Source organism: Pterocles gutturalis, unplaced genomic scaffold (genome assembly GCF_000699245.1).
Source record: "Pterocles gutturalis isolate BGI_N339 unplaced genomic scaffold, ASM69924v1 scaffold16249, whole genome shotgun sequence".
Lineage (NCBI taxonomy): Eukaryota > Metazoa > Chordata > Aves > Pterocliformes > Pteroclidae > Pterocles > Pterocles gutturalis.
The window spans coordinates 1-12,467 of NW_010133524.1; the positions used below are offsets into that span (position 1 = coordinate 1).

The 12,467-nt window shown below is 37.9% G+C and overlaps 2 protein-coding genes across 2 annotated transcripts in view; one reads left to right on the forward strand and one right to left on the reverse strand.

Annotated features, from left to right (window-relative positions):
• Positions 1 to 59: 59 nt before the first annotated feature.
• Positions 60 to 5,371, forward strand: RP9 (retinitis pigmentosa 9 (autosomal dominant)). The gene is made up of 6 exons (XM_010081272.1): positions 60 to 169; positions 999 to 1,029; positions 1,719 to 1,848; positions 2,162 to 2,253; positions 3,704 to 3,765; positions 4,861 to 5,371. The coding sequence occupies exons 1-6, from the start codon at positions 60 to 62 to the stop codon at positions 5,084 to 5,086; spliced, it is 651 nt and encodes a 216-aa protein (XP_010079574.1). The 3' UTR covers positions 5,087 to 5,371.
• An 880-nt stretch (positions 5,372 to 6,251) lies between these two features.
• The window catches only part of LOC104467486, a 10,776-nt gene continuing 4,560 nt past the window's right edge, over positions 6,252 to 12,467 (reverse strand). Inside the window, exons 3-4 of the mRNA XM_010081274.1 lie at positions 11,177 to 11,299; positions 6,252 to 6,337 (exon numbers count right to left, since the gene is read on the reverse strand). Of these exons, the coding sequence (XP_010079576.1) occupies positions 6,252 to 6,337; positions 11,177 to 11,299 (209 nt within the window). The remainder of the gene's footprint in view (positions 6,338 to 11,176; positions 11,300 to 12,467) is intronic.

A 12,467-nucleotide genomic window follows, 5' to 3' on the forward strand; every position in this document is an offset into this window, starting at 1 on the left:
CAGCGCTGTGGGGCTTGCAGAGCTGCTCGGTGGCTTTATAACCATTTGCTGGGAGGAAAATGGGTCTCGCCCAGGTTCCTAGAAGGCTGGGAGTTGCAGCAGAGGAGCAGGGGTTGTTTGTCCGGTTTGCACCAGGGTGGATTAAAAAAGAAAAAGAAGATGAGAAGGTGTGAGAGCAGCGTAATGAGTCCATCAGCAGCCGGCGGGGCTGAGAAAGGTTCATGCTATTTAATGGAATTAAAAAGATCAGAAGGTTCCCAAGAACATGATTTTTTCCATTCCAAGTGGAAGTACAAATTTGTTTATTATGAAAGGCACTGAACAGCACTCAGCAATTTCTTGTTATGAAGACCATTCCATGCTGCCTTGGCGTTTGACTCCTAGGCACATGCACTTTCTCGGTCACACCTGCTTGCTATTTAGATTTTAATAAACTTCATGTCTACTATTAACTGCAGAGAAATGCGGCAGGGAAGATGATACTTTGGTCAGGAAGGTTCTGTCTTTAGGTTTACTATACAGAGAGAAGAAGATGTATTTATTATTATATGCTAGGTTTGTTTGGCAAAGCCAGATGTAAGGAACAGTCTGACTTGACATTTTTGGCTCTATGATTCAGCGGTGCTGCAGTAAAGAAGTTTGGATCAGTGACATCTTGGGGAGGGGTGCTACAGAAAAAGAGAATTGTGCATTTATGGTAACTGAAGCTGAGTTGCATGTACCACACATCCCTGTAAAGCAGTGCAATGAAAGTAGTTGTTCTCCACAAGAATATGGATGTGAGGGATGTTTGCAAGAGACGCGTGTGGTGTTATGGCAAACACTGTGTCTCGGTCTGCTTGCATCCAGGTATCCATGTTCTGCTATACTTGTTAGTAATTATTGATTGAGTAAAATTTAAGGGAAAATGTGAAGGCTTTAACTCTAAAATACTGTCTTTTCTCAATTTATTTGTCTGTGCTAAACTGCAGAGTAACAATATTTCTATTGCTTTTCAGCTATGAGAAACCTCCCCCAGGGCTAATTAAGGTTGGTAAATATATTGCAGTAAATTTTTAGTGTTACAGAGGATTTTCACACAACCTATCTTTTAGCCATTTATCTTAAGTGTCTACATTACCTATATAAATTACAGAGAGAAGGAGGTGCCTCCAGGGGAAAACTCAGAGCTCCTCAGTTACAAGCCAACCTCTTCGACTTGGTGAATCAGATAGAATAATACCAGTTCTTTCATCACCTCTTAGCACGCACACTTAATGCTGTACTTAGTAGTGTGGATAGAGGGGAGCAGATTTTCCGTTTGAATGACATCTTTTCAGAATTCTTCTCCATTGCTTATGCTCAAATATTTGTGTAAAAATACTTTCCTTTTTTAATGATCGTGGCTTTTGCCAAATTTATATACCTAAGCCATAATCTAGTGCTTTCAACCTAAAACATACTGCTCGGTGTTGTAAAGGCTGTTTTTAATTGTTATGTCTTGTTAGCAGGAAGAGGAAAAATAAGTCTGTGCTTGTCTGTTTTCATTTATGTTATTTGTTTAAATACATTACTAAAATAAATGGGAAGGGATGGAATTAACATGGCAATAAAGTTAAGACTGGAAAGTTCAAAGGGTGAGGGGGAAAAAGTAAATTAGTTAATGCTGTTAAAAAGGTCAGGATCCTTTATGTGTTTCAAGAAAAAAGTTGTTTTATTGTCTTCATCTTTTTCTGTAGGAGAATGAAACGAAACCAGAAGACTGTATACCTGATGTACCAGGCAATGAAAGTGCACGTGAATTCCTGGCACATGCCCCTACAAAAGGGCTTTGGATGCCTTTGGGAAAAGAAGTCAAAGTTATGCAGTGTAAGGCTGAAAATATTCCAGATATCACCGGACCTTCATGCAGCCATCTGTTTACTCTGGGGGAGGGCAGAGTGTCTGGTGGACAGATGACAAGGTCCAGGTAGATTGGCATCATATTGGTATGAAAGCGGCCAGTACTTGAAAGCTGTAATAGCCTTGCATTTCACGGGTGTTACATTTAGCAACATAATACTTGTGTCTATTTGTTTCAACAAACTGAAAATATTTTCCATAAATATGCTTTTTTTTTTTTCTTTTTCTTCTTCTGATCTGGCTCGGAAGTACAATTCACTGCTGCTTCTTTTTTTTAAAGGTTGGAGGTGTAAACGTTATGGACACAGAACAGGAGATAAAGAATGCCCATTCTTTATTAAAGGCAATCAGAAACTGGAACAATTTAGAGTAGTGAGTACAAATACTGTAGTATTATTGCTTGTGTTTTTTAATATTGATGATGCATAATCTTGCAAGTGAAGAGATGCCTGTTAGATGATGCTCTATTAAGGACTTTTCCTCTGTCTGGTATAATATAGATGCCGAAAATCTCCTAATAAAGAAAAAGCTACAGATGTGGTTGGATGTTTGACTACTTTGCAGAAAATCTACTCTTCAAGAGGAAAATTAGTAATTTTTACATTTCAATTGGAAATCTTCAAGAACCTGTTTCAACCATTATATTCAGTCCACCTTTACAGCATAAGTTTTTGTCATAAAATGTCAACGTAACAAAAAATGTTTAGTCAAGCTTGAGCTGCCCATATTACAGCTGCTTCAAGCCTCCCGCTCTCACTGTGAACAACCACATCATGAAGCCTGTTGTCTAGGTCTGTAATCCCGTCATTGTCTACAAGTCTGATCCATTGCTACATGAGGCTGCATCTCAGTTCTGCAGATTCTTTCTGCATGACTTCTTTAACTCCTGTTGCTCTGCATTGTTAAACTCTCATTGCTTTGTGTCTTATGTCCTCATTTCTGTCCTTGAAAAATGCAGTCTGGACTTATTCTGTCCAATCAGAATGCTACTGCAAAGAGTATTTTTAGCCTGCTCCCATGACCAGATTGCCTCTATTCTTCATTTTTCTCAGGCTTCTTCTCTGTTGTATCGAACTCTTGCTGTATGTCCAAAGTCCTTCATTGTGCATTCCCAAAGTCTTTCATTTGCTACTGACACTTTAATTCCCACCTCTGGTCTGCATCTGATATCTCCTCTCTGTTGAACTTTCTTGCTGAATCTTCCAACAGAAATGATCACCCCATCCTTTTGATGCATTCTTGCATGGCATGACCTCCTTTAAATATCTGCAAAGTTTATTTGCTGTCTTCCTTCACAACCATCTTTCGCTGCAATGCCTGTTTTAAATCAGTTATTTTTAAATTAGAGCCAATAATGGTAGTGCCTAGCATGTTAGGACAACTCCAGCTTCATTATCTGTTTGTCTTGTATTCCTCATTTCTGTACTCCTGTGTGTTTGTATACAAGTTTTTAAAATATGCTATAAGGGCACAGCTCACTATTTTGGACTTCAGTATTCCTTCTATGTCTAGCTATACCTGTAGTATCTGTATGGGGTCCTCTTAGTTAACTGTGACTGGAGAGGGAGAGAGGTAGTATCCCTAAGGAGAGCTCACACATTGGTGATGTGGCTAGATAAGATTTTCCTGAATTTAAAAAAAAAAAAAAAAAAAGTTCAGATTAACAGTGTTAAGTCTGAGAGTATACTTTTGAATTAAGAGCTCACTAAATGTATTTCATCTTTTGATAAAAGCCTCTTGCATTGGGTTGCTTTGGTTTTTTTTTTTTTTTAAGGAATACTTTTCTTTACCAACATTGGATTTTCTGTTTTTCACTTTAAAGGCACATGAAGATCCAATGTACGATATAATAAGGGAAAATAAACGTCATGAAAAAGAAATGAGGTAAGTGTGTTTCTGTAGTAAACTGCATTTTGTTTTGATAATATGGTACTAATGTATAGGTGAAATTTTGATACAAGCTACCCATACCAACACAGAACATTTTTTAATGGCAATTTCTTTATGTTGGCAGACACTAATGTATTTCTGCTTTCTCAATAATTGCTCAGTAGTACTTCCTACCTCTTTAATTCTGTTAGCTTCTATATTTCTTCCCAAAACAAAGTTTAAAGAGGAGTCATAGTAAAATTTATGCCATAATATTCAGGTACTTGACTTTAGTTTTGGTATAAGACTAAAAAACTATTTTATTTTTTTTTTCTTTCACTGACTTCACTGAGATGTTTTCTAAAAGTTGGTACATCGAAATGCTTTTAGTAGACATGAAGGGGTGGATTTAGAAAGCTAATTCTAGGCATCTGATATTTTTCCTCATGTGAGGTCATGATTCAACATATAAAGCAGCAGAGTTCTTCAGTGCTTTCTTACTTGAACTGCATCAATGAGATAACTGAACAAACTATAGGTAGCTGTGGGTGTGTTGCTTTTTGTTTTAATCCTTGGAGAGGATACTGAAGGTAAGAATAAAATAAGCAAGTAGCCTGTCCCCATTTGCCAGTAATCCATGAAAGTTCAAAGAAAGAGTGCCTGTCAAAAGTACATCTGCATCTAGAGTTGAGTCTACTCTGTCAGCTTCACAGACATCATCTCTGTATCAGTATGGCAATGGATTTCATAATACTGTAGTCCCAGTACGCATCTGTGTACGGGTAAGTATAGAAGTTCTTATGGTGGTCTGGGGATAGCTATTGCCTCATTATTTTGCACACATAAGTATTGATCAGTAAGCTAGTCTGGTTTTGACATCCGGTGGGATGGAAAGTCTCTGAGAACAAACCATGTGTTTGTCTCATAAGAGCTTGCTTGTATCAGTCTGTGAAAACTGTACTGGGAGCGTAATTCAGCAAAAGAGGAAATGTTCCTCTGCCCTTTGCATGCAGCTTCCATTTCTTAAGCTAGGAAAGAAACAGATGAAAGCTAGAGTAAATTTTTACAGGAGAGCTAGAAAGCATTCTCATTCACATTTTTTAAACTCAGGATACAGCAACTGAAGCAGCTCCTAGAGGACTCTACCTCAGAAGATGATGATGATAACAGTGATGACAGTGACAGTGATGATAGCAGCAGCTCCACTTCCTCAGAATGTAGAGATAAACACAAGAAAAAAAAGAGAAAGAAGGAAAAGAAAAAGAAAGAAAAGAAGAAGAAGAAAAAGAGAAAGCATAAGTCATCTAAATCTAATGAGAAGGTGGCATCTGACTGACAGCAGGCACCTGCTGCATGCTCATTGATCCCCACTTGTGAACTGCAAGGAAATATCCCAAGAATGAGGAAGAAACCACCAGAAAGGGCTTTATTAAACTAAGAACATACAGATGGATACATGTAGCATCCTACACTGGCCATCCTCTTTTGCTCCTCTGCAGTGCTGCAGCCAGAAAGAAGAGAGCTGCATTAAACAACACTCAATCAACCCTATCTTTGTACTGTAAAACCTGGGCTAAGGGTCATCCATCTTGGTCAACTTGAGCCTCTGCATTGCAACATGTGACTATCAGCAGAAAGCAGTGACTACCACAGTATTGCCAACAAATCTGCAGAATTCAGCAGACTGTCTACTGAAGTGTCTTTTCTCCATGAAGTCATTTTATTATATACAAAGCCTCAATTTAATGGGACTGCAGTTTGTACACGCAGAGCACTGAGAGTTCACTTATAGTGCTTATAATAAGCAGGTTGTACTGTATTTTTTTTTCTCTGCATATTGCCTGTGTGCTGAAGTTCATTGTACTTATCTTAGTACTGGCAGCTAGGGAAATAAAGAGTGCTGCTGAAGGGGGGGAAAAGTTAATCAAAGGAATTTACTTTAAGACAAAATTGCAGTGTCTGCAAGACTTCAGTTTTTCATGTAGTAAAATCTTAACATCATCACCATTGATATGCACAGTTCTGCAATACCTAAAGTGTTCTCCAAACCACAGGAGTGGGAGCCAAGTGTAAGGATGTTATATGTTCAACTTTACTGTAAAGAGGTACTGGTTTTAGTTATTTTAAAAGGGGGTTTTCATGTTAGAAATTAAAAAGATTAATTTCTACATACACTTCAGTATCAGTTGTTTTGGTACATTTGAGGGGTATTTTTTTCCTTTTAAAAAGGCTTGGGAAAATAAATTCCAACTTATTTTTTATGTTAACTAGAATTATTTTAGGTAGTAATATATATTCTTGTGGGATGGCTCATAAAATGTGTGTAAAGCTTTTAAAATGGTTTTCAACTATATGCATGTAAGCCCCAGAACAGTAGTGAAAAAAAAAACTTGTAAGCAGGAAGAAGGGAAAGTTTGGTGTTCTTAATTGACCTTGTGGACTGACCACACTTTAATAATCTTGCAGAATTGACTAGAAAGATGGAGATAGCTATAAACTGATTAAGAGTAAGCGTCTCTTTTTGGAACCTCAAGGCAGGGTGCTACAAAGCTGCAATCTGAGGACCTAGATAATGTATATTGGTACTCTGCAAAAGAAGGAACAAAAACAGATTTGCACTGAAAAGACAAGGAAGGATTTGTACAGAACATAGTGTCTGTGCTTATGCATATATTGAAAAAAGCATGAGAAAGCTCTAACAGTAGTAGAATGATCATGAACAGTGAAATCAAGGAACCATTTGAGAAACTATAGGTCTTTTAGAAATACATAGACTAGAGATAAATACCAACACCCATTTTTATTAATGGAAAATGATTATACATAGAAGTAAATCCTGAAAGGAGGATAGAAAGCTATAGTCTTACAAGACTTATGAATGTTATTTTTTTAAATCTTAACCATTAACCTATTGAACATTTTTGTTCAGACGGGCATTTTTTTTTTTTTTCCCCCTAGTGATCCTTGCCTTCATTGTAGAACATGTATATTTCCATTTGGAAGTTCTGTTGAAGCTTGAGTGGTAGTAACAGCATACTTGCGTAGTCCCATGAATCTAAATAAGTGTGAAATGCAGCTACAACATAACTCACAGGCAAGACAGCTTAACCGGTCTTCAGCTCTCGGGTCTGATTATCTTAATAGTCTCAACCATTCTTCTCAGAAAGATTAATTAAGCAAAAAACTGACATGTCTCCTTTCTTTGGCCATTAAATTACTTGAGGTTTATAGTCTTGTTGACTGAGATGGCCATTGGCAGCAAGTCAGGAGAATCCAAGAACTCTTTCAACAGTGCATTTGTTTTTCCTTGGTATGCCTACAGTTAGCATGCAATGAGTGGTTTTTGCCATTGGCTCCCTTCTTCCATTGTTTTATTTTAATAGAAAGACCTGTCATTAATCTTCTTCCAAGATAAGGCAGAAAACAGGACATTGTAAAAGGGAAAGCTTTATGCCACACAGATGCTACCAAATAGAAAATTAAAATATAGAATTAAGGCATGGCAGGCCAACATAACCCATGGGCTCCACTTCAGTGATTACACCACACCCACTTTGCAACAGAGGTTTTAGTTAGCTATAAATGATGACTTAGAAATTCTGAGTCACAGGCAGTCTCTCCAAACAAAGTTCCCAGTATGGCAGTCTCAGAGGCCTCTAAGGCTTCTTACTGGTGTGCCAATCAGCAAATGGATTCTTCAGCTGCCCTTCAGTACACGCTGCAGGAAGCATGTGAAATCTTCAAAGGCAATGCAGTATTGCTACAGTTACAAGCTCATAATACTGCCAGCACTGCAGTTACTCATCACTGGGCACTCTAGCTTCAGTGGTAACAAAAGTTGACACGTATGTGCATCTGTAACAAATTAAATCTCAAATATCACTGTGGCTAGTTACCTGGCTGAATAAGAGGAGCCTGGACTTTAATTCACAGACTTAAAATGCCGTTTGTACTTCATCACCTTCCTGAAAATTAAATGAAGTTGATTTAAGATGCAGTCCACAAATCATCCAGGCTGCTGAGTGAAGCAAAAGCCAAGTAGAAGATTCAGTTTTAACATCACAGGACTAGTACTGTCAGAGTAGAGTACACCATACATAACATTATCCAAGAAGTATTTCTGGTGCACTAGAACATTTATGCATGCTACTTTAAGCACCGGTGTGGATCCACAGCATGAGTACACTACAAGATTAAGTAATTAGTTTTAAATAGCATTTGCTTTCTGACAAAAGAGCTGTCTAAAAACTACTGCTGCTGCTCCCTCACATATTGTTGGGCCCTAAATTGCTTCTTACATTTGGGTAGAAAGCACATTGACTAGTACAAGACCTGTGAAAAGATGATTAGCATGATCTTGGGAGTACCTGTGAAATATTAGCCATCCCCAAAAATAAGAGTGCCATCTAACTGTGATGTCATGAATATTCCTTTATCAGACAAGCAGCAAAAGACAAACATTTAAGTCTGTCAGCAGAATTAGCTTAGTATTCAATCCCAAAGCTCCACTCAAGTTCAGGGAAAAAAGTAGTCAATCCTTACCTAAGAGGTGTCAGTTACAGCTGAGGATTACTTTTAGGCCATCACTTATAGCCTTCAAGTTGAAGAGATTCTACCCATTCATTCTTGCCATCAGAATAAACTCTATCCTTCCTCTAAGAACAGCAGATGCCTACATTATGTATCCAAGAGCAGCAGTCCTGTATTTTCCAAAGTACTAAAAAGTACCATGCTTGAAGTAATTCTCTCCCTCATTTTATTGAGGTTCTGATGGAATGGAGGTTTTGTGCAGCACAAAAGCCAAATAAGAATTTGTATTCCTTATTTTCTTGCAGTGCTTAGGGTAGAAAGGAAGTAAAAACTTGATATCACAGTGTTAAAGTGGATCCTTTCCCCTAACAGCTTGGGTAAAGGCTGTAATTACAGTAGCCCTTTAACAAGTAATCAAGTGCTATTAAAAATAATAAAAGATCAATTGGATAGGGAAACCTCAGTACTCCTTACTGAGGGAAAACAGTATAACCTCAGATACAGGTCGAACTAGTAATAGGTAGGCACAAAACTTGAATGCAGTCACAGGAAATGCTATATCTATCTGTGTAAGTTACTCTGGGGCACAGACAGAATAGGAACACTGGGAGAGGAGGCAGAAGACAAGTCCTGCCTGTCCACTGCCCTTTATTAAAGAAAAAAAAGGTTTCTTACAGTTTCCTTACCTTTTTCCACTCACACTAGCACTTTATTTGGAAGTCATCGAAAAATTCATGTTTATCCTGACATGGTGAGACATGAAATAGATCACACATTTTTGAGCCATCCACCTCATCTAGATCAGTCTATTTCCACTATTCATAAGATTGCTCAGCAGAGAACTAGTTTTATCATCTTAGTTCCAAAAGGGACTTTTCTGTACTGAGTTGCCAAGGACAGTATCAGCTATAATAGAAGTCATCAGTAGGAAGTCAGGGAACAAGGCACACCACTGCTGTAAAAACTTGTGTTTCACCTTCAACGTCCATCTCTCCACCTCAGTGTCTCCATAGAGGACTCGCAAAAGTCTCCACAGAAAAAGAAGATGAAGTGGGGGAAGCATCACATCAGCTCAGTGCTTTAGTTTTAGTCCTCAATCATGCATTTAAAGATTAATATCTGAGAAACTGCCTTCAAATTTCAAGTCAGTACTTGACTTCATATAGCTTTAACTATATTCCTTTATACTTTGACAAAAAAATCCAGACAAAAATCCATCTGATAGAAGATAATCTTGTACCTATGCCTACATAATACAAACTGACTATGAGACAAGATGACATTGACAGGCTTCACAATCCTGCAAAGCCTAAGAACAGGGCAGCAGTAAATGGTATGCTGTAATAGCACTGATGCACACAGACATCCCTATCAAACTTTTTTGCTTCCACATATAGATGGAATACAAGTAGTCTCCAAGTGCAATTTTATTAAATTTATTATTTAAATAGTGGATGTGCTAGTTGTAAAAAGGTGACTTTAGTGTTAAATACTTAATTCCATTTTAATAGTGTCCTCAGTATTTACAGTACAACTTCTTACCCGTTAAGAGCGCACAGCAACTTACAAAATATCCAAGAGCACAATAACCAAGTTTTGGATTTATGCAAACTTCTGGTACATTTTTTTCCCCCTCCTGCCCCAATATTTGCAGTTATCTCTTAGAGAAAGACTTTCTTGTTCCACGCCCTAAAGAAAAAAAAAAGATTAAGGTATGCATTCTCTCTCCAAATAATATATGTCAATTTGCTTCTAAAGAAAGACTAGACATCAGTGATTGCCTTTCCCTGTTGCAGGAGAGGATGCTGATGGTGGATATTAGAACTATGTACTCAACTCCCCAGCAAGGATAAATTCTGCAAGAATGGTGCTGGACTGCAGAATATCCCAGTATAACAGATAAAAATTCCATCTCAAACTCATAGCATATTTTCAGCATGCTCTTGTAACTACATTGCTGAACACATCCAAGAAACACCAACTATTTCTGGAGCAAATATAAGAAGTATTTTGGGGTCATGCAAGTTTCCTGGATGTTTTACTAAAAAAGGATCAGCAATTAAAGGTTTAAACACTGATGTTTAAACAGTCTGACTTCAGGACTGATGCCAATTTTGGCTAATAAAATGCTTGAGTCTAATTTTGTTTCCAACCTTGCAAATACATGGAATTGTAATCTTTCGTTTAATATGAGAAAGAGACGGCCTTTAACTGACTGAATATTTAAGTTAGCTTTACTATGCCAGATTGTTCCTTTCCAGAAGAAACCAGCAGAAACTTTTAGGTAGCTTCTTGTATGTACTGACCCTTTTCAATTTTAACCTTTTTAGACTCTCCCACAAATGCACAAAAGCATATTTGTTATTGAACCTACTTAATGAGATTTCCCCCCACAATGTTTTTTCCCCCCCATCTTCCTCCCAAGTAGGAAGAAGTTCCTACTCCATAAAGTTGAAGTTCTAAAGAATTATCTATATGCATTTGTGTTGTATCAAACTACAGTATTTCAGCTGAAACAGACCTGTAGCTTAAAGGAAAGGACATACTGCAAAGTGACATAAGTCCCAACATTTAAAAAAGGTAGCAGAACAGTTTGAAGAGCAACTAGACTAAAACAATGGGGTTTGATGGTGTGTCCCCCCTTACTCACCCCCTTCCTTTAAATCAAGGGAAGGAACCTAACCTGGTCAAAGCTACAATGGTATTCATGGCAAGCTGAGCAAATGTTCAAAGTTTATCGTGCTTTTCCCCCCCGCACTCATCTTGTCTGCATACATAGCATTTGCTATTATTTCACAAACTATCCTCGCAGTTCAAACCAAGAACCATTACTCCAAGACAGTAATGAAAAAATGCTTGTAACAGTCATTCTTGTAGCTTGTCACTGTATACTAACCTTTGCGTACAGTAGTTTTAGGCATCTCCTGCTCTTCTTCTTCCAGCTCACATCTTGTGTCTCTGCGTTTAGAAGGTGGCTTGCCTATTCTTTTCTTCTTTGGTTTAACCAAAGGAGGGCACCCTAAATATCAAGATGCAACTAGTGTTATTTCTCCAAAGCATAGTCCTAAAGCAAATTCAAGCTTGACTTTCCCCCAACTGTTCTTTCTCCCTTCCCTCTATGTGCCCATCTTAGTGGCAGATAAAACTGACCCTACCTATGTCAAGCAAGTCTTATACATCTACAATATTTAATCACTAACCACAATTCTGGATGCATTTTAAGTCATAACTTGGATAGGTGTTAATGTTGCAAAAAAGAAGCCAGTGAGAGTTGGATAATTCTGCTCCAATTCGCTTTTCAAGTGTTCAAGACTAGGTGATAGCTGTCCAAGTGACCCAACTCACCCATTGTCTTTCAGAAAAAAAGACGCAATTCTTCAGACCTCTCAAAGTTATGCACCACAGGTACACAGTTCAAGAAGTCAAATGAGGCATTATGATATTACTGCTAAAGCAGCATATCTTGTTGAGCCAAAACTCCTTACTTGCAGGGCACTTAAATTAAATTTGAAGAAACCAGTCCTAAGATAAGCTAAATTTTAAAAAGGATGCAATTTACTTGCACTTTTGAGGCATCCATTGGCATGAACATCATTCAGAAGAAACCAATTCCCTGCTTCCTAATACTGAATGCAATAACTTCTTTAAACTAGTCTGGAAGAGGAAGAGAAAGCAGGGAGTGACACATAGGCCAAACATCCTCAGTATGCTGCCCCATCTATGACTTAGAAGGGACATGCCAAAAGTTAGAGGTAAGAATTTTACAACTTTTTGATTATTTCTATTAATTGTTGTAAGGAGCTAAAAAATGTGCTAAAAAAAGTGTTTTCAACACGAATAGACCAGGCTAGCATAAAAAACCCACAACATTTTGAAGTCTGTGGATAGAAAGCCTCCAATGCAGGAGGCAAATCCAAAACCCCAACATAATCAAGCAGGAAAGCAATGCAGAGGGAACTCTAAGGGATACACTTGAGTCTACTGGGCTGTTGATACAGGGAACCTGATGTATATTATCACCAAACTGAAGAGAAATCAGTCTGTTATGAAGATAACTTCACCCTTCATTACCTGAAAGCCTGATCATGTGATACTTGAAAATGTGTGACCCAGGCAAGTAGCAATACTCAGACTACACCAAATTCTGTAGCTGTTACAACACTTACACCAAGAAACACCCTTGAAGA

Bases quoted from the DNA above. Each gene is read 5' to 3' on its own strand.
- RP9 (XM_010081272.1), top strand. From the start codon at position 60: ATGGGTCTCGCCCAGGTTCCTAGAAGGCTGGGAGTTGCAGCAGAGGAG. The intron at 1,030-1,718 runs GTTGGTAAATAT...CTTTTTCTGTAG, and splicing joins CTCCCCCAGGGCTAATTAAG to GAGAATGAAACGAAACCAGA. The intron at 3,766-4,860 runs GTAAGTGTGTTT...TTTTAAACTCAG, and splicing joins CGTCATGAAAAAGAAATGAG to GATACAGCAACTGAAGCAGC.